A 27,612-nucleotide genomic window follows, 5' to 3' on the forward strand; every position below is an offset into this window, starting at 1 on the left:
ATGACTTGCACACTACTGACCATTGTTGACCCTGAGGGCCACAAGTAGGCCAAGTCCCCTCTGATTCTGAGCCATGCCATGGTGTTCCATGAGGCTGAATGTCACTGAGGTCATGCAGCTGCACACATCTGCTGCCCAGGTTTGCCGGCTGCCTCCTGTTTGGGCAGCCAAAGACTAAGCTGGCTTCTCACTGAAAGATATTTACCAACACATATCTTGTTTGTCTTGCTTGCAGTGGGCTCTCCCCGAAGTCCTGTGAATAAGACCACCCTGATGTTGATCAGCCTCAGCAGCTGTGTGATCGGCCTGGTGTGTTCCTCCCATGTCAGCTGCCCTCTCGTTGTCAAAATCACCCTGCACGTCCCCGAGCACCTAATCGCTGATGGTGAGCCCACTTCTGAGATGCAGCTTCCTCACTGAGGAAGGTTTTGGGTTCGGCAAGAGAGGGTATAGAGAAGCCAGGGTCGTGGTTATAGTTACCGATGACTATAGGTGAGGGGAAAATAAACACAGATAAATAAGGCTTAGGACAAAACTGGATTGTTCACACGTGAAATCAAAAATAAGGTTAAAAAAACTGAGTAGGTCACCTCTTCTCTGTGCACACTCAGTGTCCCATTTCTGTTGTTTGTCAGTAGCTCCCATCTTGGTAGAGAAATGAAGAACATCCCAGAACAGGTAGGTTGGTACAGATCCCTGTAGCCCCTGAGAGGGGACAAGCTGAATGGAGGAGCAGAGGTGTTTCCGCATCAGCAGTGCCTCAGTTTGATATGCCCTGGTGAGAAATTCTTAATTGTAGTAACTTATCATAGGCCTAGAACTCCATAGCAACAATTTAATCCAGCAAACTCCAATGTAATGAAGGAATTATATAGGTTCTGAGAGCCCCCGAATTAGTTCAGGCTAGAGCACCTGAGTGATTTGCTAGAATCTGTTTTCTTAGTTGCTGGAAGGCTGAAATCCAGTGGGGACTTTTCCCACTGCCAGAGGGTCTGCTCTTTAATGGCCAGTGAAGACAGGCAGCAGGTCCTTGCGGCCAGGTCTGATGGAGCAAAGCCATGACCATCACAGAGCTGCTCTGCCCCTGTATCCCATAGGTCCAGCCTAGTGGGCATGACATGGGACAAGGCAGCAGGGGAAAATGCAGTGGGATATCTAAGGGGTGGCCTAGCCTCTATCTCTGGTACCTTTCTTTGGTACCACTCATGATGGCCCAGACTAGTAGGAGGAATGACCTTGGACTGGGGCTAATCTGCAGAGTATGTACATGTATTTTTGTGTGTGTGCTTGCATGCATGTGTGTTTCTTGTGTGTGCTTATGTGTATATGTAAGTTTGTGTGTGTGTACTTCTATGTGGATATGTATGTTTTGTGTGTGTATATGTGTGTTTATTTTTGTGTGTGCTTCTGTGTGTTTGTTTCTCTGTGTATGAGTTTGTTATATTTGTGTGTGTTGTATGCATGTATGTTTTTATTTGTGTATTGTGTGTATGTATGTTTTTATTTGTTGTGTGCACACACAGGATGCCTCCTCTCTCCCCTACAGGGAGCCGCTTCATCTTGCTGGAAGGGAGCCAGCTGGATGCCAGTGACTGGCTGAACCCTGCCCAGGTGGTCCTCTTCTCTCAGCAGAACTCCAGTGGGCCATGGGCCATGGACCTCTGTGCCCGGCGGCTCTTGGACCCCTGTGAACACCAATGTGACCCCGAAACTGGTAGGCGGGAGCGCCGGGCAGCGGGTAACTGTCAGAGATCATGCCTCTTGCAATCACCCTCCTTGAAACCTAGGCATTCCCTCCCAATTATCTCATTGCAATTGGGAGCCTAGACCGGTTGAGCAGCCAGCATGGTGGGCTCCTGAGCATGTTGGCTTCAAAGGTGGGGTCATCTTCTGGCAGAAGCCCCGAAAGCATCCTAATTGTAGCCCCTGGCCACACAGATCAGTTTGGGATGACACAGCACATTAGCCATCCAGTCAGGGGATATCCAGTACTAGGGCTAGATTTCTTATGCTTGTTTATTGTAGAAATTCTGGAAAAATCTAGCAAAGCTTATAGAAGAAAGTTATAATAATCTATAATTCAGTCTCCTGCAGAAATCATTTTAAATTTTTTATATCCCCTCTTCTATCTTTTGTCTATGCATGATGTTTAGAGGCTTGCAAGTACACGAAGTCCAGTTGCATTTTCTTTATTCTTCTTCCCTTATTCTATCATGAGAGTTTTTCAGAACATGAAATAATTCTCAGTAGTATAACTTTTAATTGCCATATGCACACACATTGCTATCCCAATGTGTGTGCATATTAATACTCATTTAAATAATTCTCTTATTTGACAATTAGGATGCTTAAATTTTTAAATTTATTTTTTAATACTGCTAAGCTGAATATCTTTCCATGTAAATGCAGGATACATTTGAAGTTAATTTCTCCCAATAAATCTTAGAAGAGGGATTACTGAGCCAAAGAGTATAGACATCCTTCAGGTGTTATATCATCAAATTGGGCAGGGGCTTCACTGAGAGAGGGTCCACATTCAGCATCATACACCAGGACCTCAGTGCTTCTTAAGTGCCAAGATGTCCAGCAGTTTGGGTCCCTCCTTCCAGGAGGCTTTGCATTTCTCTGTAGAAGAGGTGTCTACAGTCATCTCTATAAGATCTGTTTCCAGTAGATTCAGGACCAGAAGTAGATCCTTCCCAGAGAACTAGTCTGATGCCTTAGAACAAAGGAAGGGGATGTAGGGACAACTAAAACCTTCAAGGTAAGTGTTGCTGGAATCAAGGGCCAATTCCTCACATACAACCCTCCTATACACAAGAGAGCCCATGCACGCCTGATATGCATCTTTTTTAGATGCTAGGATGGAGCTTGAGTACAGGAGGTCCATTTAGCCCTTACTTCTCTTATATTGTAGTCCACTAGAGGCCCGGTGCATGAAATTCATGAATGGGTAGGGTTCCTAGGCCTGGCAGGCAATCAGGGCCGATCAGGGATCAGGGCCTTCCGGCTGCTGGCTAGAGCCTTCCTTTGTTCCATGGTGCTGCCCTGTGGTGGTCAGTGAACATCATAGCAAGCAACAAACTCCCGAGGGGACACTGCAATTAGATATATATATATTACTGTATGTCTTGAGGGGGGTAATGGTCACTGCAACATCTAAAGTTCATCTTCTTAGGTCTAAAAGTTTTATCCTGGGTCCATTTCAGATTCCAGGCCACATATGGAGGAGAAAGTACAGCATTTTGAACATCTGGTGTCTAAGGCTGTGCTTGCTTGCTGCTCTTCCCACGCCATCAGGCAAACACCAAACCAAACAGATGGGTTGTGCACCAGGTCCAAATCCATTGTGCTTGGGAGAAAGAAAAAAAAAGTCATCTTAGAGATGGGGGTCTTTCCATGCAGTGAGCTAGTTTCTATTCCCCTGCTGACTTGAATGATGAGGACCTGGGAGAGTCTCAGTTGTTAAACTCACGTCTGAGAGAAGCATAATTGTCAGAAGGCCTTGGAAGCTTCTGAGGTTTCTAAGAACATGAAGCGCTAATTACATGTGGAGAGAAGGGATCAGTGTTTGCAGCTTGGAGGGGTTTCAGATATAAACTACGTTCTTACTTTAGATTAGGGGTGTCGAACTCAATCAGAGAAGGAGCCAAAATCTAAAATCCAGCCTAAATCGCGGGCCGAATGGTTTATTGAACAGTCATAAACTGTCATTGTGATGGAAACGCAACGGAGTGCAGTGATGACAGCGCGGTGCGGGCCACATTGCAAGGCCTGGTGGGACGGATTTGGCCCGCGGGCCTTGTGTTTGACACATGTGCTTTAGATCAATGCTTAAATTCCCCATGAAGGCACATGACTTGTCCAAAGTCTCACAGTGAACCTTGGCAGAGTCTGTGCTCTATCTCTCATGAAAGCAGAGTGAATGTGAGATTATAAAGGGCTGGTCAATTTCCCAGACATGTCAGATACAGCAAACTTGTCATTCAAAATTTATATGCAACACCATTAATGAGTATCACTGCTTCCTTAGCCAGGAACTCAGGAACCTGAATGTCCACAGGGAGGCTGCCATCCCATCTTCGGTGCCTCCCAGATGTCTCATTTCCAGTACTTGCTGAAAATGACTTTGGGTCAGTTCCCCTGCTAATGGCTTCCCAGTATCCGTGACAATTAATGGATTTCCAACTGGAAAGCCTTGGAGGGAGACTAAAAATAAAAAACAAAACCCACAACAGAACTGAGGCACAGAGTAGAATCTTCATTTGGGCTAGCAACTGAGAAATGATGGTGTGGAGACTTTTATTTTCATTAATGCTAGAATTAGAAACGCTCTCTCTTTCTGCCTTACTGCTCTGGGCACATGGGATGATGTGGTCATCCCACATGCTCATCAGCAAGAAATTTTATCGCCTCCCACACTCTATCCTAGAGCCTTTCTCCAACAAGCTGAGTGTGGGAATTGGCTGCAAGTCAAGTTGGCGTTATTTTTGCAATCCTCCGGCTCTCTCACTGGGAAATGTCATAGTGTTGGGACATGTGCTTTCCCAGCCATGTTGAGGGGCCCGCCCATGGGAATGGGTAGAACTGGGCAAGTGCTCATGAATACTTTTTCATAAACACAAATAAGCACTCAGTCTCTGCAAAGGAGCCACCTCTGAGGCCTGGAGCTTTCCTTGGGCATCCTTCCAAAGTCTTCCATGTTAGGCATATGTTTACTCATCACCTGTACAGTGTTCTGAATACCAGGTGTGGCAGGGTAAGGAGCCCCCAGAGATGTTCACATCCTAACCTCTAGAACCTGTGAATGTGGTATGTTACATGGAAAAGATGAACTGAAGCTGCAGATGGAATTGAGGTTGCTAAACAACTGCTTTTAAAATACAGCCAATGTCATCACAAGGGTCCTTAAAACTGGGAGAGAGAGGCAGAAGAGGAGGCCAGAAGAGGAGGTCCTGCAGGGCCCTACCAGCCATAGCTGGCTTTGAAGATGGAGGGAAGTGGCAAGAACCAGAAAATCTGGGTACCCTCTATATCACATGTGTCAAACACAAGGCCCGCGGGCCAAATCCGTCCCGCTAGGCCTTGCAATGTGGCCCGCACCGCACTGTCATCACTGCACTCCGCTGCGTTTCCATCACAATGACAGTTTATGACTGTTCAGTAAACCATTCGGCCCTCGATTTAGGCTGGATTTTAGATTTTGGCCCCTTCTCTGATTGAGTTCGACACTCCTACTCTATATAGTGAGAAAGACAAGGAAACAGATTCTCCCCCAATGCCTCAAAAAAACAACCTTTAGACAACTTGATTTTAGCCCTGTGAGACTCATGTCAGACTTCTGACCTACAGAACTGCAAAATAATACATTTATGTTGTTTTAAATCACTAAGTTTATGGTAATGTTTATGGCAGTTATGGAAAATTAATATACCAGAAAGAGGAATGATAGAACAAGAAGGAGCATTGTTGTGTGACCCTTTATATCATTCCCACCCAATTTATTGAGAGTGGTTTCATAAATTTTGTGAAGATGTTTCTGGAATCTATGGGAGAACCTGGGCTGTGGTCATTTGCTAATCTGTTTTCCATTCCAGCATCCCTTTGCCATTCTAGCGACCATGCTATTAGAGATGGGGGGGATAATGTAGCAAAAATTCTTAACTCAATGCCTAGAAGCCCTTTGCCAACTGCACAGTGATGTTCTATCCAGATCCTTCCAGATCTGGAATCCTAGATGTGTCTCTACTCATATTGGGCTAACGGCAAGCAGTAAGGTCGTCAGGCTTAACGCCCAGCTAGATCCAGCTCAAGTTTGTACTTTCTAAGGGTTTTGTTGTGGTTGTAGGTTTATTTGATTTTTTTTTTTTGATGGAAACACAGACCAACTGATTTCAGTGACCTTTCTCTGCACTCCCTTCCTGGCCTCAGTTCTGCCATGTGGACAGCTGTAAAAACTTCACACACCTGCTTAATTTCACAGCCCCATCAATCCTGGCCACAGACCCTCTTTCTCATTTCAAGATGTGTAGGCCTGTAGTCTGCCAGGACCACAGCCTTCCAAGCTCAATCAAATTGTAATCACCACCCAAGATGTGTCCCCAAATTTCTTTTGTCCCAGATCTTTCCATAAACCAATTCCTACCATGCAGAAATGTGTGAAATCTGGTGAAGCCATTGGACCAATTTTTCAGACTCAACCTCCTCTTTCTGTGCTCTGAGCCATTGCCAACCTTCCTCTAGCTTTCTCCAGTTTCTGAACCCAATTTGGTCGGGTAGCACAGCCTTCATTTTGTCCCTGTCACCTAGAGGGCCTGCTCACTACATACTCCCTTTCGTGGTGCGATTAAAGCACCTGGCTTCAGGATGTACGCTGGGCTCATTGCCCTCTGTCTGGCCTCCCAGAGTCACACAGGTGTGTGTTTGTTTGTTTGTTTGTTTGTTTGTTTTAATTCTGGGCCTGGCTTTTGCCTGATATCTCCACAAGGAAAGAGATCAGGCAGTTAGATACTACCCAAGACCAGATGTCTTGCAAGGATTTCCCTTTTTAGATAAAGCACACCCAATTTCATCTCATGAAAGCGGTCATATACCTGAAGGAGAGAGGGAACTCAAACTTTAGCTTTGCTCTGTATCTAACTCACAGAGAATGTTTGGTGAACCCAGTCATGTCTGAGGAGCCCTAGCTATACGGTCTTTCTCTACCCCTTCCATGAGATTTGTGCCTCAGTGTTCAAGTGTAAGCAGGAAATGATAAAGCTGCTACCCATCATACAAGGTCCCTCGAGGTGTCAGCCTTCAAGGTACGGAGCACAAATGAGTATGGCCATCTCCAGGTGGCGCACAAATCACCTCCTGGTGGGCTTCTGCCCTCTGGGGGTGTGATTGCCTGTGAGTGCATCCATCCTGTTTGGATATATATTTGTGGCAATGACACCTCTTTTCAATGGATCCTATGAACACTGCCACAGAGTCAGCATGTCATGTGTTTCCCGCCATCTGCCACAACACATGCAGAGACCGTAACATTTCTAGCTTAGGAGGGCATCCAGTATCTTTGTTGGGTCTTTAAAATTCACGGCTAGCAGTCGGAGCTTGTGCTTGAACGACAACCCTCTTAAAGTCAAGATTTTGCAGTTAGTTGCCATAGCAACTTTCCTCATCGAGTCTGATCTCCCTGCAGTGTAGATAGCCAAATTGGTTCTGAGGAGGGATACAAAAGAGGAAAGTTTGGTGGGTTCCGGAAATGTGGATCATTTGAGAGGCAGATTTTGGATATCCTCAAACTCTATCCTGATGTGTTTGAACATGTCTCTGTTGCTCTGACTTGGAGCTGCATATGCCATTGTATGGAGAAAAGCTTTATCTGTTGTCAGCAGTGTGTCCCCACATAGCTGTGATTGAAGGAAACCTCATAAGGAGATAATGACTATGAAGGCAATTTGAGAAAGGTAGATGTGCCTACCAGTGGTAGGTATTGGCATCATTAGGAAAATCAGGCTCTGCTTGAACTCTGAGTTGTTACTGCACTTACTTTTACATGTTTTGTGGTAACTAGATATAAAATGTAGAATAAGGACTCCCTTTTTTGTCAGTCCTTAATTCTAAGCAAGATATCCAACCAAGGCCATTCTAAGAGTACAGTAATGGGTTTGACAGCCTTTTGAGGTTAACTCTCATTTTTAATATCATCTGTGTAATGTCCAGAAGGACAGTTGGGAAATGATATCCTTCAGGGAGAAGCATAGCTGAGCCCTAGACCACATGTGTCAAACACAAGGCCCGCGGGCCAAATCCATCCCGCCAGGCCTTGCAATGTGGCCCGCACCGCGCTGTCATCACTGCACTCCGCTGCGTTTCCATCACAATGACAGTTTATGACTTTTCAGTAAACCATTCGGCCCGCGATTTAGGCTGGATTTTAGATTTTGGCCCCTTCTCTGATTGAGTTCGACACCCCTACCCTAGACCCATTAACTGGCTTAGAAATCTGCATCTTGGCTGAGGTGGTGGTGGTTCTATCTATAAATTTAGGGCAAATTAATTAATTTCATTATTTTCCATTCCATAGTATTTATAAAAGTCCTACTCATATGGGGGAAAGCTAACCTTGTCTTACCCTTGTGTAGCTTATGTTCATGCTTTCTTTGGAATTAATACAATACAAACAGCCTTCATTTGAAAGCCTTATCAGCTATCTAATTTTAAGCTGTTTTTTCCTGTGTTCAACTCATAGCTGCCTGCGCTCAGTACCACTGATTCTGGTAGATTGTAGTCTGTTGTGGATGTAGCCCATGTGGAAGCCTGAATTTGCCATATAGGAGACAAAGTTACTAACCTGATGGTCTCTGTTGACTCCCCACTAACTAAGAAGTGACTCATTTTCACTGCACCCCTCAGCACCTTGAGCAGGTGTGGGGGAAGAAAATGCCTGCCACCTGGGAGTGAGAAGCTGATGGACAGTGACTTATAGGTCAATATTAAAATGAATGGTTGAGCTAAGATCCTGTAAACAACTTGCTCAGAGCCTACTCAGCCTCTTTCCTCAACACTTCATTTGCCTTGTTTTTTTGTCTTTGAAAAGAGAAAATATCACTCAAAATCATTATTCTATTAATATCCTTGTTAAGTGTCATCTTAAAAGGGAGATAAACTGTAGGTCCCTGGTCTCCTTAGGGCATAACCCCTTTATTATTTACACATTTCAGGAAATCACACCCTACAAATGAAATAACCAGCTCATAAAAGAGTTAATGCAAGTGCTTTAGTGGAACTGGTCCCTGTACTGTAGGAATTCATAGCATTGCGTAAGGAAGGAATTATTAATATGAGGAAGCAGCAACAATATTCAAGATCAGGGCTAAGCAGAGCAATGGCTTTTAATCTTGTGGGACTCTTGGATATACTTGTAAGTCTGATGAAAGTTATGAAATCTTCGGCGGGAAGATGCACATATATATATATGCAATTTACCATACAATTTTATGGGTATTGTAGGCCTCTTGGTATACTAATGCAGTAACTAATGATAATGAAGCATAGTAATATCTTAAACAAATATAGAATTGTGAGTGAGCCTTCTGTTTAGCAGCCAAGAAGATTATCTTTTTTTCACTTAAAAACTAAAACCCAGAGTCCCTATAAAACCATAATTAGTTTAAGTGGCCTCCTCTATAGTAGTTGTCCTATGGGCCTGCAGTATGGCATGATGGGAAAATAGGAGTCAGACAGACATAGATTGAAGTATTAACTCTGCCATTTACAAGCTGTCTCCACGTCCCTTAATTTTCTGAGCCTCAGTTTCCCCATCTATATAGCATAGCCAATAATACCTACTTTTCAAGATTCTTAGAAATTTTTGATGAAATAACTCACTATGCACTCTGTAAACATTTACTGATCTTCTAGAGCAGTGTTTCCCAAAGTGTGGTATGTGTAACCCCAGGGGTATGGGAAGAGTTTGGGGGCGATATGCACTGCACCGTGCTTAGTTGCGCCTAATTCTACGTTCTCATGAGTACGAGGGGTACTCAGCGTTATGAAAATTATAGAAGGGGTACACATATGTCAAAAGTTTGGGAAACACTGTTCTAGAGTGTGTCTGGCAGTATAGTAGTAATGGGCACTGAGGAAATAAATATGAACAAGTCCCTCTGCTCAAAGAGTTCCTGGGTTTTGTGTTTAAAAGATTCATATGATGGATCCTTTGTAAATGTTAGATCTCTCTGGTAGTGAACATTCTCACGTGGTGGACCATGGAGGGATGGGTGGTGTGTTAATTCATGTGTGTGGTGGAGACAGAATATATGACATCATGGGATTTAATGGTCTTATCTGTGCCACTGTACAGTCAAAGTTTGATTGTCTCATATTAATTTTCCCCAACAAAGACATGTTAATTAATTCCTTTATGTTTCTTTTTCTCTCTCCTTACCCTGCCTCTAAGGGGAATGCCTCTGCTATGAAGGTTACATGAAGGATCCAGTACACAAGCACCTTTGCATTCGGAATGAATGGGGGACCAACCAGGGGTAAGTGAGGGGATGGCACAGTAGCCAGTCCCCAGATGTCACCACTCTGTCACACAGGCCGGATATGAAGCCACCACATGTAGGGAGACAGAGCTAAAGGGTGGTTATATTCTGAACAGCGAACGGATAAAAATGTCCTGCTGTGTTTCCATATTATACCATCTTAGTGATGCCCTATCAGCTTTTTCTCCATTGACAAATTCAGAGATGACGTTTCTGACTCACAGCCCTCAGCTGGGATTTGAAAGTCAAGCTGTTCCTCTCCTCCTTGTAATAGCGTTGCCAGCCACAAGGATCCCACTGGCAGAATGTAGCTGCTGTGTTGGATGGAGGCACATGAAACCACACGGACTCCCATATAGCTCTCCCAGGCTTAGTGAACTTTGTGAGACTGACCTGAGTAGAAACTTCTTTTCATGGGGATTATCGGCAAGGGTGCATTGCAAGGACAGAGTGTGCTTGGTGCTGAGTAATAATATCCTTTGCCTGATTCCCAGTTACCAATTCTCTGTGAGACTTTTGCTTTCCCCCAAGAACACGTGGCTAGGATCCAAAGGTTACCTTACCTATTGCATCTTACTTTTTTTTCCTATGAATTTTTATTGTGATAAAATATACATAATATCAATTTCATCATTTTAACCATTTCTCATTGTACAATTTAGTGGCATTATGTACATTCACATTATAGTGCAACCATCACCATTGTCCTCCTCCTATTGCTTTTTGAGAGCATATTTATGTTTTGTTTTGGGTGCTGTGAGCTTGCTTTCTGCATTGGCTGGGTTTTGGAGGAGAGCAAGGAGAAAGGGCTTAATAAACACTAATAACAACAACCAATGGAATAGGGAAAACTAAAGAGAAATCAAGGCAAAAGCTATCTCGGAGTGATTGCTTGGAATGCAGATTAGAAATGTGTTTGCTGCAGGACATGGTGGAGAAAAGAAGCCACCATCATGTCACTTATTGACGCGGGGCACAGGGCCCCCTCTGTGTGATGCCGATGAGACCAAGCCTAAAATATTAGATGTAGTTCTGGACTCTCAGAGCAATAAATATGGAGACAAATGGGTGAGAGTTTGGAGAAGAGCAATAAAAATGATTGAAGAGCCCAGGGGAATGATTTATGAGGAAGGGATAGAACTCAACGCGGAGAAGTTGGCTAGCTGATGACTAAGTCAGGGCATGATAGATGCCCGTAGATGTTAGGAGAGGGCAAATGTTCTGAAACGGGGTGAGGTTGAGGGATAAGGGCGAGAGAGAATGAAGGTAGAGAAAGGAACTCTGAGTCACTGGTCAGAAAGCCTGGGGAAGTCAGAACGCCATGAAATGTTTCTGTTAGTGAAATGGAGGGATTGTTCCTTTTCCATTGAACTTGAGATCCTGTCAAAGAGGCCATCCACAAAAGTCAGAGGAAGGTGTTTGTAGGAGGGTAAATGCAGATGAGGTGGCTTGTTGTGGAAAGACTGGCCAGGAGCCTAGGAGATGTCCATTAAGGTCTGAATAAAGAGGGTCTCTGAAATGTTTGCATAGCTTCTGGGGAGCCAAGCTTTTTGCTTATGGGAAGGCTAGAATCTCAGTTAACTGTGCTTCTTATTGAGTAAAATATTGTAAAGGGTGATGGATAACCAGCTCTCTATCTCTTAGCCTGCAAACTTCTTCTTACGGAAGAAAACAGTGGCAAAATGTCATTTCACTTTCTGCCCTGCATGATCCATGCTGGCTCTCCTCAGTGATTGGATTTGGTGGCTAATGACTCAAGCCTCCACATCCCTTGCCTTGTAGACAAATCATGTGCAGATGGGCCTGACCTCACTTGGCAATTGCACATGGCTTTGTTGTTCCCTCTGGCTGTGTGTAGAGACAGTCTTTAGGATGTAGACAAAAGCCTCCAGGGAAATGGCGGAAGCCCCATGTTGGTGTCATTTAAAATAAGGCAGGCTAAAGCACTGAGGTACTGACTGACAGGAACATTAGCCTCAGGAAACAGACAGACAAGGAGACCTAATCTGTCACTTCCATCTCTTAATTCCCATTATTCTCTGATCATCACTGTCTACGAGGTCTCATTTTGGACACTAATAAAATAATGGAGCAACTGTTGGGGGCATGTGACTATCTTCAAAATAATGGAACCAGGAGTGATAAGCAGCATGAGTTTATGTGTATATAAAATAGTGCCAGACAGATGACTGCATTTTCCTCATGAAATGACAAGATAAATGAAAAGTGGAAGATGTCATACATCTTTATTTAAATCAAAGACCCGATGCCACGCTTCCTTAAATGATTCTTACAAAAGTAATCTAAATTGATTTGAAGGGGAAGACTGTCGCCTGACTTGATAACTGCCTGACAGATTGCCAACTAATGATACATATTGGGGTATGATGGGAAAATCAATGGTAGGCCTCTTTTTCCTGAATATTTTATTTAATGTTCCAGAAGGTGGAGGGAAGCAGCATGTGTGACTATTTATGTTTTCACTTAGTATTCTCGGATTGTGTACATTAAAACAGCTGAACATCCTTTTGAGAACTGGCAGATCCTAAGCTAGTAATAGTTCAAAGGAATTCCCTTGGGAAAAATCTTAGTTAATATACCTAGGGAAAAATAACAATAAGCATTCATGACTTTCAGACAAGGAGGAAAATTGATCAAGGATACTAATACAAAAATATTACAAATGAGGCAGAGGAGTTGCACCTTTATCCACCCTCTGCCTCATGCTTCTGTTTATCTGGACCCACTTGTGAGACTGTGTGTGTGCATGAGAGTACATGTGTATGCATGTGTGTGTGTGCGCGCACACTGGTTTGTTTATAGAAAGCCTTTCACCGGTACATGCCATTTATTCTCTCCCTCATTCGTGTTTTTAACACACATTCATTCCATTACCTATTGTAGCCATGGATAAGCTAGATTTCTAATTATAAGAAGAAAGATGTGATGTCTGCTGGAGAAGAACTAATATCTAGATAAATGGGCACATAAGAAAAAATCACAGTGAATTATAAGATCTGTTAAAGGCTAGCAAAGGTCTGTGGGATTATGGCTTCAGGGGTGATTTATGTGAGTTGAGAGAATCTGGAATGGGCTTCATGGAGAAGTTAGATTTTGAAGTCTTCTATTTAATGGAAACAAAGGTAGTGCTAGGCTGAGGGAACAGCCTATGTTAAGGCAGGGAGAGAGAAGCAGCAGTTTTCCATGAATGGCAGGTAAACAGCTCAATGAAGCTTAAGAGTGCGGTTTACAGAGACAGGAGAGGCTGAGAAGATGGGGAGGACTATGTCTCCACAAGCTCTTGCTCTTGGACATTGAAGCTCGGGGCATAGGCCTCCAGAATTGGTAGCAGGATGGAGAAGTTCCAAGGTGTTCTGTATATTTGGTGGGGTATTTTCTTACATTGTATTTCCGAACCCCTCAAAATATTTTAATCCTGAAAAGAAAGCAAAAACTTCAGCAAACACATATAAAACCTCTTGAGACTATCTAAAATTTTATTAATATAGATTCTATAAGTAAAGCATAGACCTAAAATTATCCTGTAGATAAAGTTTTTCAAGACAAAACAGCAAATAATGACAGAATTGGGGACCATGTGTGTAAGGCATGTGAATCAAGGGGGTTGCAACCATTTTTGCTGACTCTCGTTCTGCCCAAAAGGCCAAGGAGAAGTGAGGAGGGTGAGGCATTCACCTGGGTATCTGGATGGGGAGCCAGTCACTGTAGCCACCCACGTAACAAGATTCAGGTGGAAAATTATAAAGTCACTGAGCTCCTTACACAAGAAGCTCCGATTCACTAAAAGGAAAAATAGCTTCAAAAGGATGTGATAAAGTCATGGGTGACAGATTTCTCATGAGTTATTAAAAGAACATGCCTGCTTGAAGTTATATCCTTGGTCCATGAGGTTGGCAACAAAATTATTTCCAGCCACAACAACCTGGCAACTCTGCTGCCCTACCCCAGCCTGGGCTTTGCCATGTGTCTGTCTAACCTGCATGAATTCACTGAACAGCACCTTGGCCTCCCATCTCCGTGGTTGCATACACACAGCCAGAGCCAGTTAGGGTCTCTTTGATATTTGTTTGCTAGAGCAACAAGGAACAATTGAAAATTTTCACAAATGAGAAGTGAAAACAATAAATGAAGGTGGAGAAGGCAAAAGAGATTGATTGATATGAAAATATTAGAGGAGGAAAAACAAATTTATTTAGCTACTTTAGAGAATACTAAGGAAGACTATACTAGCGGTTTTTTGTTAAATTAAAAGTGTACCCAAGGGCCTCTAGATAACATTTTCCAGAACACCAGTATTAGATTAAATTCATGCATGTGAAGATTCCCGGTAAATAATAGTCTGATTTCTTATTCTGGCATCTCCGATACAGAGGGCAGCTCCAAGGAGATTCTGCCCGAGAGACCTATCACATATCACTCACTTTCTGTGCTGAAGGTTGGTGATAGAGCGATAATTCATGAGAGGAGGAGGGCCCTGCTGTGGGAAATGAACAGGTATTTCTCCAAGATGTTAGGAGCTGATGTCAGGAATGGCCCTGCTCATCACACACCTCCTCCTCACATTGCCTACTCAGGAGGAAACAATTTCTATGACGTCTCCAGATTAGTGCCCATGCACACACATGGACTCAGGTACACATACACACGTATGCACATGTACACACACAGACACAGCCCACGCTGCCTGAATATATCCTTTCCATTGTCCCAGGATCTTAATCATTCTGTCCTGCTTCTGCTGCTCCTCCCTGCTGCTCACCCTCCTCTCCCCCAAGAATGACCGCTTAGGGATTCTAACTCTGTATGTGGAGCCAGTGTCCCACCATGGAGTTTAGTTTTCTCTTCTACCTGAGAGCGAGATGGTGTTTGTCACGGTTCGCCTCAGTCTCTCTGTCTTGCTCAGAATGCATGCTTGGCAGGAGGTGGTTCTATTTGGGCCTGAATGATGCCCCCTGACATTTCCCTATCGTCTGCCCGCAGAACAGTGGCCAGTGCCCCTGGGCAGGGTGCCTTTGCCTGGAGTCCTGTGGATTGAGCAGAGATGAGCTTTCACGGATTATTCAAAATGATCCCAAACTCATCCTCGCTTTTCCTGGCCATCTAAAAATGAACAGGAGCTTCCAATCAAAGTTCAAATGCTGAGCCATTGTAGGCCAGTGATAAGAATGCTGAGCCCTTACTCAGATGCCAAGCTTGGTCTTGGGCAGTGTTTGGCCTTCTGTGACCTGCCCCTTCTCTTCAAATGTGACTCAGATGGAGGCAGACAGTTCTTTGTGACAGATGACATTTTCTGACTTTCCTTTCCTCATTTCTAGCTCATTATCTGGCTTTTATTCCCCCTGCCCACATGCCCGTGTCATTGATGCCACTCACCTTGCTCCAGCCCCTCAGACAAGATTTGCTGGCAGCTTACTGCTGCCCCTTTATCTCTGGGCACCCTCCACCCCCACAGGCAACTGACCTGATTTTCTGTGCCCAGCTCTGGTCATTGCCATGCCATGTCCAAATGGGATTATCTCCTTATTAGCTCTTTTTTATTTTCTTTTCCTCTGTTTCTGTGTGATTGCATGTGTGTGTTCACGTGTGTGTGTGTGTGTGTGTGTGTGTGTGTGTCACTTTTTCTAATGATTCCTAACTTATTCACTTATTCTAATAAGGTGTATTTATATGGCTCTCTATTTCTCATACTTCTTTTCTCTCCTCCCTTTTTCTTTACTTTCATCTCCTTCTCTTCCTATAGGAGTTCATGTAAGTGTGCCTTTATCTCACCAATTTCATTGCCTAATGAAGAAGCTCTTAGAATTCAACCTCGAGTCCCCAGGTTTTCATCTCTCTACACAAGCCTTGCTGTTGTCTGATTCCAGCAGAAACTTTGGGACATAGAATGAGAGCAGTCCCTCCCTGGTGATCAGGCAGGAACTGAGAGATGGGGCAGTGGAGCTCCCCCTCCTGGGCCCTCCTTGCCTTGCTTCATGGGCTCAGTCACCCAGGTGGCTCTGGGAAACTCCACACTTTGTTCTCTGCTCTATGAATTGGCCTCAGGAAGTCACATTGACTAAGACAGTTTTGCTCAAGTGAAAACGTGTTTAACTTGACCCTTTTTAACAAAAAGGGTGTGGTCAGCCAGCACAGAGTTACACTTCTTTCATGGCAGACAGACATTTGGCTGGGAAGGCAAGTGAGAGCCTAACCTAGTTCATGCGCACCACTGCGAGCAGGGGAACTCTGACAAAGGCTGTATGTGTGCTGATGGGCACTTTTTCCTAATTTGCACAGACACTTGATGTGCTAGTGCCAACCCTGGCTGTGTCATTTTAGGCGATGCCCTTTGCTCCTCCCTCTTAACCTTCCTAGTTACTCAGGACGACACATGAGCAGAACTGCCCTAGTCAATGTGACTCCCTGAGGCCAATTCATAGAGCAAACACTTAAGAATCAGGTTGAAGCTTATTTAAAATACTGATTTCCAATCTGCCCGCATAGCTTTTAAATTCATAGGTCTGGGTGAGGGCCCCCTATTGACTCTGAAGTACAGGCAGACTCAGAGCCCTTCCTAAGCAAGATGTGATATCTCTAGACTCCTTGGAAGGGCATCCCTTACCAGAGGACCATCCTCTCCAATGAAAATAAGAACTAGTTTGTAGACTAGAGGCTGAGTACATCCTAAATGATGCCTGCATTTTACTGATTGGGAAATAGGGGGGCAGCAAGGTGAAGACACTTGTTAAAGGTCACTTGGCTGATGGCCAGGCTTTATAGTGCAGGTGAGTAGTGACAATCATTCAGGTAAATTCACACTTCAGAGAGAGAACAATGAGACGAGCATATGACAGTCTGGACATCTGTGATCAAATGCTGATGAGAGGTTACCCATCTGCTTCTCTGCACCCTCCTCCCCCAGGACTATGGGGACACATCTCTATCCCATCCTCCCCCCACCCCCCATGACAAGCATCTGCAGTCCCCCTACAGTACTTCCCACCCCCCAGAAGAGGGTACACACACCACAGTGTTCTCACTGATGAGTCCAATCACGGCACCAAGAGACTTATTTTAAACAGGGCCGGAGGTGGGAACACTCATATATTTCCTGCAGCAAGACCAACAGTGTGAAAAAAAAAAAAAATCAACCTCAATTTACCCTCCCATCTGCTCAAGAATGGAAGATAAATTGTTTCAATTTTTATAGAAATGAATGTTTTATGTCTTGCTCATGCTTTTTAGATAGGGTCCTGAATTTATATATTCTATCAAATGCATGGATGTTTTCCACTGGAAATGCTCTCTGGACGACCAGCTTCCTTGGGTTTTGGTCTACGAATACTAGGTCCGAGAGTGCTGTCACTTCCCCTGGCTTTGGAGAGCTTAGCTATTTATTTATTTTTTTCTTTAAAATAAATAGAAAAAAATCCACTCATTATTCCATGCTCAGAGAAAGCTACCATTACTATTGTGGCATATTTCCTCCCAGTTTCTTTTTGTATGCATCAAAAGTCTTGCTTCCCTCCTCAATCCTGTGTGTATTTTTGTTCACTTGCATAATGTCACAAATGTCACAGTGAGTGTGTATTACTTGTATAATCATAAAATTTAGGGGGGAAAGATAAAGGAGGGAGTTTCAAAAGTATCTTTGTGGTACATTGTTTTTCTCAAAACTTTCCATGGGAAGTTATTCTTCAGGTCTGACTTAATACCCCCACTTCAACCTGATTTTGGAGAAAAGAAGAAAGTAGTTCAGGGTCTGGCATTTAGGTAAAAATATCCTCTAATGTGAGCATGTCTGCAAGTCTGTGTAACAGAGGGCTGAATGAACACCAGGCAGTGACCCTGATGTTTAGCATAATATTTAAAGCAGTATAATTTTAATGTCACTGAAGACTTTGAGCAGTCCCTTATAGAATGCAGGTCATTTATTATTTTCATGTAATGCCTTTCATTTATTATTTTCATGTAATGCTGGGCTTAGTTTGTTTTTTCTTAACATCATCTCTACTCTGGATAAAAATTCTACAAACCAGTTAAGAGGTGAGCAGTTTGCAATATTTCTCCCACCTCCCATCTTTGTGAAAACAATTTCAGGAAAAGTAATCTTAAGGTTTAGTCTTCCTATAGAAGCATTTTGGATTCCTGTTCAAACATTCATACTAAAATTATCTTCTCCTAATTTTGACTTCAGATAATTTCAGAACTTGGATAATAAACATTTTGTCACTGCACATTTTTTTTACTTCAATTTTTTTTTTCTTTTTGTAAAAGCAATGCATGCAATTGGTAGAAAATACAGTAGAAGAAAAAAGAAAACATGGCAGTAAAAGGAAGAAAATCCAAGCCACCCAAAGTGCCATCCCCTGGAGAGAACATGCCCTGAACTTTTGTTTGTTTGGGTGTAATATTTTTTGACAAAAATTGCATCATGTTGTTATATCTCTTGCTTTGTCATATAAATGCACATGTTTCTATATTCACATATTAACCTCTCTCTTCTCCCTCCCTCCTTCCCCATCTCTCTCTCTCCATATATATAATGGGAAGGGTGCTATTGTTTTTTGAGGCTCAGTATTAAGGTGCCCAGAGTCACACAGTGGAGAACAGACTGATGCCAACATCGAGGCTCTTTTAATTAAACCATAATGCAACACAACAATTGCAATAATCTTTTCTCCCTATGCTCTCCTTCCTACCAAGTTTATTAACCTTTCCCCAAGGTTTTCCACACACAGAATAGCATTGTTGGCTTGAGAAGATAAGCTCAAACCAACTGAGTTTTCTGTTGAGGTTGGCTTTAGGTCTGAGACATTGGGATGCAGAAGGGTGCCAAATTTCTGTTGTGCGGAACAGTGAAAGGAGACCCTAAACAGCTGCTCAAATTTAGCTCTAGCCCAATCAGCCAAGGAGGTGGAGGATCCCCATGGGGCTGCCCAGACCACAGTTCTCACCATGGATTTCCTCTCACCCTGAAATACATCTGGGACCCCCTCGCTTGTCACCACAGGAGAAGGGTGACTTTAAATGCAGTGATTGCTCACCATTGTGGGATGTTGACAAATTGGGAATGTATTCCCCACTAGGAGAAGCCTGGCTGGAGTTGAATTAGCATCAGTAAGTGCTGGTTCTTAGCATGTCTGGCCCTGTAGCATTCCCTACACTTTGCTCTTCGGGTACAGTAGTAATAATAGTGATATTCAAGTTAGTAATAATAGTAGCTGATGCTTGTATAATCCTTTTGATCCACCAGACACTCTTCTAAGTGCTTTTCGTGTTTGCATCAATTTAATTTTCATTTCAGCACTATGAAGTAAAATCTATTGTCCCTATTTTACAGATGAGTCAGTTGAATATTGCAGTAATGTTGATAGTCTCATAGGCAAGAAGAGGGAATTTTGGTTCCTAAAGAGAACTTCCTCTTGCCAAACTCATCAAGGATTACTGTTCTGAATCTCAGAACGAAAACAGGAGAGAAGCTGCAATTCAGCCTTGAGGCTCTGGGAGAGGGAATCCAGAAAGGATGCATAGATTAAAAGAATGACAAGTATGTAGTGCATAGTTAAGCATCTTTTTCAGAATGATGCAGAATTGTAGGGGAAGTGACAAGTCATGGGAGAGACCTAGCTAGAGGTCCTAAAAAGTGCCATTGGCTGCTGCCAATTTCACCGACACATCCTGGGGGGCCACACGCTGGTGACTGTCTGTGGGAAGCAAGCATCTGTTACCGAGGAGCTCTGTGCTATGGCTAATGTGAAATCATGGCCATGGGAGCAGGTCAAAATAGCCCAGTGTAGCAGAGGGCACAGTCCAGCCTGCACTGTGGATCCTGTCCAGGATTGTGTTTGCCTATTTACTGTCTCAAAAGTGTGAGAATAAAACACCTGGGCAGATCCTTGCTATTGGCCAAGATTTCAGAGACCTGTCCAGTGGGTCAGGAGGGACATTGGCAAAAATGAAGGATGGGGCAATCCATTTCCTCAAGCTACCCCTTGGGACACAATCAGAGGTTTCTCTGGATATCGTTAAACAGACTTCACTTAATGGCCTTGGTCAAACTATTTCACCCAAGCCAGGAGGCCGTGGACACCTCACTTCGAAGAAGATTAATGTTCCACTGCTCACATTTTTATCTGTGTGGGAGGCAGTGGTGCATAATGGGTAGAGTGCAGGCTTGCTGTCAGACATACTTGGGCTCAAATCTTACACAGTCTCATTTCTTCTACTTCAGAGCCCTGTTGCTTTGGGTAGCTTCATAACTTTTTAAAAAATATATTTTTATTGATTTCATAGAGTGGAAAGGAGAGGGAGAGAGAGAGAAACATCAATGATAGAAAAAAGCATGTTGCCTCCTGCATGGTCCCCACTGGGGATCAAGCCCACGACACAAGCATTTGCCCTGACTGGGAACTGAATCCTGACCTCCTGATTCATAGGTCAACGCTTAACCACTGTGCCACCTTGTCCAGGCGCTTCATAACTTTTTTGAGCCTCAATTTCCTCACCAGTAAATATAATAATAGTATCTACTTCATAGAATTATGAAGAAAACCTAAATGAAACATGTTGTATTGAATAATGTTACACCAGTTGTGTAAGCATTCAATACGTGATGGTATTAAGATTCCAGTCAATGATATTTTGCATTTGTCAAGGCCTCATTTTTGTTCTTTGAACTGCCACCCACTGATGTGATCTTAACCTCAATTTGACCAGATGGGTGTAGAATAACCCACCTTTACCATTCAAATTCCACAAGGGCATAAACAATGTCACTTATATATCATTACATTATCATACCCTAGCACACTGCTAGCACGTAATAGGTGCTCAACAAATATTTGTTAAATAAATGAAGAAACATGTCCACCTTTGGGCAGGACTGCCACTGTTTTCTGATCATTGGATCTCTAGACTCCTCAATGTCGGATCACCTCCTCAATGTCAGTAAGAATATTAGCTGAATCACTGGCAGTTCTGCACACTCAGAGCTGGGAGCCCACCTCAAGGTCACAACTTGACACTTGGTATAAAATCTCTCCTACAGCCTTTTCGCAAATGCCACCAAATAATGTTGGAATACTCTCAGCAACAGGGGTTAGATTCTTTGAAAAGGCAGCCTCCTCATTGTTGTAATGAAGATTCTTAGACAGTTTATTAGGCTGAGCCACAATATGCTTTCCTATAACTTTTCACCTGTATGGTCAGCTCTGTTCTTTGGGACAATAAAGAATATGTTGATTTTCATGGTCTATGCTGAGGACTGGTAGCTTCTATGATGCCTTTGTGTGGATTAGAGAAATGTGTCCATTTGCTGCTGAACCTGGGGTGGTGCCTGTGAACAAATAGGTCACCATGAGTGGGCGGGCAACCTGGTAATGTTTCATGTAATTGTGATGATCTCTTCAACAAGCCTTCTATTCTGAATATAGCAAATTCCATCAACTTTCTTTTAGACTACAAGTTTTCTGCTTCTTCCTAGTTTGTCATTTTACCTGTCAGTCTATGTTACCCAGGACTGATGAAATCACTCTATAGCATATATCCTGCCTGTTTCTTACTGTGCATTTTCTATTAATGAATTCAAACTAAGCTTGTATTACATCCTTTAAGAAAAGAGTCATAGTGATGGCCAACTAAAGATATTTTTTTAGAGGGACTGCTGTTAAAAAAAAAAAAAAGGTATATTCAAGACAACATTTAATTGCCTTAACCTAGATTCAGGTCTTATATAAAAACCCTATTAAAATTTAGCTTTAGCCTGCTGAAAATCTTTGTATCTTGACTTTGTTATCCTATGCATTAGCTATACCTCCTACTGTACATTGTCTGTAAATTCAATTAACTCACCTTCAGTGACCTTATCCAAGTATCTAATGAAATTGTAAAGAAAATACTACCAAGTCCTGCTTCTATCAAGATAAAGCCATGGCACAGACAACTCTAGTAACACTCAAGAGCACATACTAGGGATGGAAGGGGATGGAATGGCCCCAGCATTACATCTGGCTCTGTCCAGACTTCCAGTGTGATGAGTGAGAACAAGTATGGCCAATGGGTAGCCTCTCAGGATAGGTCCCTCCCAGCACTCAAGGCTCTGGCATTGGTTTCCAACCCGATTGAGCTTCTTACTCTTAACTGCACTTCTCTGTTTACCTTCTCTCCGTGTTTGCTCAGGACATTTCTTCCCCTTTGATTTCCCCCCTACAATGCCTGCCTCCTAATTAATTCTACTCATTCTCCAAGGTACAGCTCATACATCTTCATAATGCCTTCCGTAGTTCCCCAATGGGAAGCTGTCTCTCCTTTGGCCTGCCTCAAGTCTATTGTATAATTCTCTCTTGTGTCCACAGCCAGATTATTCTATCTCTAGACTCATCTTGACCCTCATAGACTCTAAGAGTATTGGAGCAATGGTTTAATTTTGAACCTCATTATCAAGTACACATGTTTTGCACATAGTAGGTCCTCAATAAAAACAGAATAATTACGTACTACTGGTGGAATTTCAAGTATTGTATTATGGCAGGTATTTATTTATGTTGGGGCTAGAAGGAGGGCACATCTTTATCCTACTCGGAGCACATCACTTCCATTGAGGACTTCCTCTGAGCCAGACCCCTATTTCATCCTCACAATAGTCCTGGGAGGTTCTATCCATTACGAGTTTAAATACAGATTGAACAAAATGGTTAAGACTGTAGAAGTGGACACCTGATTCCAAATCCTGCCTCTACCATTTCCTGGCTCTTACCACTTCTTATGGACAAATTACATAAACTCTTTGCCATAACTCTTCCCCTGTGAATTGAGCATAGTAATACCTAAGAGGGAAACAGGAATCTTGGAAGATGAGAGTATCTAGATCATGGGAGATGCTTGCTAATACCAGCAGTCAGTAGTTTAGGTGGCCCTTCTTCCAAGAATCAGGGGACCCAGCCTCAGCTATTTAATACTTGTCATGGGTTGGTTTTCAGGAAAGAGGTCCTGCTTCCATTATTTAAATTCTCTCCACTTTGACAACTTGCCAACCTGGGTTTTTACCACTGGTTGGGTTTTTACTTTTCTCTTTCTCTTGGTCAGCATCCAAGTAGTTACCCTGAAAACACGCTCTTGCCTCTTCTGGTCTTCAAAAGCTTTGCCATTCTTTCCCCAAACTGTTTTCCACCAGGCAATGTTCAGCTTTGTGGAATGCACCAGCCTAAACTCAAGTCTCCTGCTTAATTACACTGCAATCAGATTTTCCACGAAAGCCCCTAGCATGGCAGGATGCCCTCTTTGAAGTCATTAGTCTTCACAGCAGGGAGAGTACATCATCAAAGACTGCGTTTCCCAGCAACCCCTGCTGTGCCCTTGTGCACCTAAGGATTGTGGAAGGAGTGAGCTGAAAGCTTGCAAGTGCATTAAGTCCGCTGTTCTCTCCTCTGGTCCTGAACTGAGATTTCCTTTGAACTGAAGCCCAGGGAGAGGGCAATGCTATCGCAAAACCTCTCCCCCTTCTTTCAGTTTTAACCACTTTAGCATTTAAACTTGCTAGGTCCAGGGATGTGGAATATAGGCCATGGTTAAGGTTCCAGTTGTTGAGCTAAGGCACTGTGAAGTGGGGGTTGGGAAAGGAGAGAAAGTGCCTCTGAGGCTCAAGATACTGAGAAGGTACTTGATAGTGGCTTTGAGCAATCTGCTGTGAAGTTCAAGTTTTCTCTCTCTCTCTCTCTCTCTCTCTCTCTCTCTCTCTCTCTCTCTGTCTCTCTCTGTCTCTCTCTGTCTCTCTCTCTCTCTCTCTCTCTGTGTGTGTGTGTGTGTGTGTGTGTGTGTGTAAAATGGGGAGACAGAGAAAATTTGGACTTTACTCAAACCTAGATTTTCATCCTAGCATTGCCTTTTTTTTTTTTTTTTTTTTTTTTTTTTTTTTTTTTTTTTTTTTCCATTTACCTGGATAGCCTCTTTATTTCTGACTTTCAGTGGCTTGATTCCTTGGAGGCTCAGAGACTATGGTAAATGAAATGTTTAGCAACCATTTCCTTAGGCCTGGATTTTAGATTTTCTGTGTGGACCTGGGCACTGAAGTCCTAGGCCTCAGAAGCAGATTGATTTGCTCTATTTCAAAAGATCAGCTGGTGGAGCAATGTCATGGAATTCTTAAAGGGGATGTTTGCTTCCAGACCTCTGGAGGGCTTGCCAAGAACCAAAAGATGCCCCCTAGTGGATGCCAGCATTGAGTGCGTCTTCTCCATTGTCCTGTTTATCTAATTGGCTCTATGTACACGGAGTCTCATCTGTATCACACTTTCTCGGGCCAGCACTTTATCCCTCACCTGTGCCACCATGATAGGTTTCTCAACTGGTTTGCTGCCCTCCAGGCACCGAAGAGATCTATGCGAAAGAGCTTTCCATTTCATGCACAGCCAAAACTCATCAGTGAAACTTATGATCCTACACAAGTTTTGAGCTTTCTGAGGTGACCTACAGGTTCTTTCTGACTTGGTTTCTACCATCCCTTTCATCCCAGCATCTCCAATCACTCTCTTCCCAGAATGTTATGTTCCAGTGACATCTAATCTGTTGTAGAGTTCGAGCACTCCATGCTATATGCTGCATTATATGCTGCATGTCTAGGCATTTGCTTGTGGGGTGTGCTGTGCCTGAGATATTTTTTCCTGCTCCCCTCCCTAGCCCACTCCAAACTTTTCTGGCTACTCCCTTCCTGCTTACTGTTTAATCTGCATTTACATAGCCCCTTGGAGATAAACACCTGATGTCACCTAATCTTTACAAAGTGACCCTCTCCTGTGATCCTGTGACCCCATCATATCTAGGCATTGTTTTCTCATTATAATTGTAATGATCTGATAATTCTGTAGTCATCTGTTCATGTTTCTGCTTCTGCCTGTACTACCCTAGCTTGTTACAAGTTCCTCAGGTTTAGGACTGCGTCTTACTCATCTTTGTAACCATATGGCATTTTCCCATTACATTCAGTATTAAGCACTGAATAGATGTTTATTGAATGAATAAGTGATGGTTGCATATGGGATCATAACATGCAAGTTTCGTGCAAACCTCTGCATGATTTTTCTCTGTGCATTTTCTGGTGCTTAGGTCTCTATCCACAAAAGAGCAGTCAACTTATTTATATTTAATATTAGGCTTGATGTTCTTTTCTGAATTAGCTCATTTATTTCCCAAGTGCCACTAAAGTAGGGTGCATTCTCATTCATTCATTTGAAAAACATTTACCTTCCATATCTCAGGTTTTAAGTGCTTGGGGAAAAAAGAGATGAGTAATAATAGCCAACAATCATGTAGGGCTTATTATGTACTAGCCACTGTTCAAAGCACTTAATATTAATTCATTTAATCTGCACAACAAGTGTATAAAGTAGGTACTATTACTACCCACCCTTATTTTAAAGTTGAAAAAATTAAAGTGCAGAGACTGTCCTAGCCAGAGTATGCTAGAAACAAAGCTTATATGCTAAGGTTTCTGAGGAAGGTACAACTCCAGGGTAGTAAGAGTGAGGGGGCAAGATAATGGAGATAGGGAAGGGAGTAAAGCAAAGACAGGTGATGCTGGCCACAGTGTATAAGAAGCCAGTTTTGGGGCACAGAGGATGCAGTGTAGAAAGTATGGAAATCTGTACCTCTGAACAGTCTATGGGAAGGGAGAGGAACTTAGATGCTGGTTCTTTCCAGTCCATAGTTCTGATGGGGGTAATAACTTCCATGATCATCCTCAATGTTAGAATGAAGGGAGCCTATGCTACACACACACACACACACACACACACACACACTCCAGATATCAATGTATAATTTGCAGGAAGTATAGGATATAAGAGTTTATTATAGGAAAGTTGGAGTCTGACTATAAATATAGTCGAATGAATTAATAAAGGAATGACGGAATGAATAAGTGAGGGAATGAACAAAAAGTTTAGATGAATGAAAGAATGAAGAGGAAGCATCCCACAGAGTGACTGATACAGAAACAATAGGGAGAACCAGATAGTCCTGAAATGGCTCCACTGATAATAAAATATTAATGCAAGTGGGCAATGTCTCTAGCCCTGGCAAGAGGACAACCTAGTAGAGCCCCCAGTGACCCTTTACTACTGGTGAGATGGGTGCAGCCGGACTATAGCTGGTGGTTTTCTGAAAGGAGAGTTTCCTTAGGTTTTTCTGTTTGTTTATTTGTGTTTGTTTTTGGCAAGGAAGGGACAGGGAAGGTAGTGTTTAAGGATAAATATTATCCTTCTATTTACTTATAACTTCTTTTCCAAGAAAATTCCCATAATAATCTTGATTTCCTGTTTTGCTCTTCATCTCTGCTGTCGTGAATTTAAAAGTCTTCCCTGGGGTTCCATAGCACCTATATGCAGCAAAATGAGAGCTCAATTCATGATAACCATTGGTATTCTTGTCTGTTTTCCAACTGGACTGAAGAACAGTGGCATACTCCTTAAGGACATAGCACTTACCTTTTTTATTTTGGCTTTTTTGGTCTTGTTTTTGTCTGTGATGCTTAGTCCTCTTAATCCTACAGAATAGGTGTCCAATAAACATTAACTCCATCACAGAATCAGTGAACCAATTGTGCCAGGTGGTTGATAGTTCCACTGTAGTCACTTTCAGAGAAGAGAGACAGACATTTTTCTTGCTCTTCTGAGTCTTTGTCTATTTTTATACCTGTATCTAAAGCAATACCTGATAATAGAGACTGCAACAAAGATCATCTCAGAAGAGACAACAAATCTTATTGGAAAGAGAGGAAGGGAGACAAGAGTTTCTTTTGTCATTTTATTCTAGACAGTTGAGAAGGATGCTTTCAGATCCTCATCTAGCTGCCTTTTCATGCAGTAGCCAGAAGGGTCCAACTATGTTTCCTTAATGAGTTTGGGAGCAGAATTCTCACTCTTGCAGGTCACCTTTGTAACTCTTCCACAATGTTCCAGGCACATGTTTTTTTCTTAAAGGTAGGTTTAACCCGGGAGGTCACTTTTTCCATTTTCTTCCATCTCCTCCAGACCAGTATTTAACACTCAGGAGAGGCAATGAATCTGGATGGGATCAATTTCAATTCCCTTCTTTTGGTCCAATTTAGAGACCAGGGGAATGTTCTGATTGATAACAGAAATAACTGCCATCTTTTTGGGCCCCTACTCTGTGCTTCTCAAGAACTTTACTTACACTTTACTTCCATGGTTCCCTAACTATGCACCGAGGGGATAACACAGGTGTCTTATTGGGGCTCTGTTGTTGAAGGAAAACAGGTGTATCTGTCAGATACCACAAACTAATTTTAGTTTTATGGATATTAAACCATTTTTTTTCAAATGTTTCCTCAGTTGTCAGGAAGCAAATACTTACCAAGTTATTTGTATCTAACTACTTTACAAATGAAAGTATGATAGTAGATGTTTCTTTGGACATAGGGGACTATGTAAATTAAGTCACTTGGGATGCTATGAATTGAGCAAGTTTGGGAGCCTATTTTTCATTCATGCAATGTCTCCAAGAAGGTTGGCATTATGTTCTCAAGTCTATCTCTGAGGACACTAAGGAATAGAGAAGTCAA

General features: G+C 42.8%; 1 protein-coding gene across 5 annotated transcripts in view; it reads left to right on the plus strand.

The window, feature by feature from the left end:
* ASTN1 (astrotactin 1) overlaps window positions 1–27,612 on the plus strand; it is a 253,533-nt gene that overhangs the window by 128,819 nt on the left and 97,102 nt on the right. For 3 of the 5 annotated variants that reach the window (XM_045583192.1, XM_036442542.2, XM_036442544.2), the window contains exons 6-8: window positions 236–385; window positions 1,547–1,738; window positions 9,947–10,031. In XM_045583192.1, coding sequence (XP_045439148.1) covers window positions 236–385; window positions 1,547–1,738; window positions 9,947–10,031 — 427 coding nt within the window. The remainder of the gene's footprint in view (window positions 1–235; window positions 386–1,546; window positions 1,739–9,946; window positions 10,032–27,612) is intronic. The other 2 variants (XM_045583191.1, XM_036442543.2) reach the window with 1 other exon arrangement.

This window comes from Pipistrellus kuhlii, unplaced genomic scaffold, assembly GCF_014108245.1.
Source record: "Pipistrellus kuhlii isolate mPipKuh1 unplaced genomic scaffold, mPipKuh1.p scaffold_m20_p_18, whole genome shotgun sequence".
Taxonomy (NCBI): Eukaryota; Metazoa; Chordata; class Mammalia; order Chiroptera; family Vespertilionidae; genus Pipistrellus; species Pipistrellus kuhlii.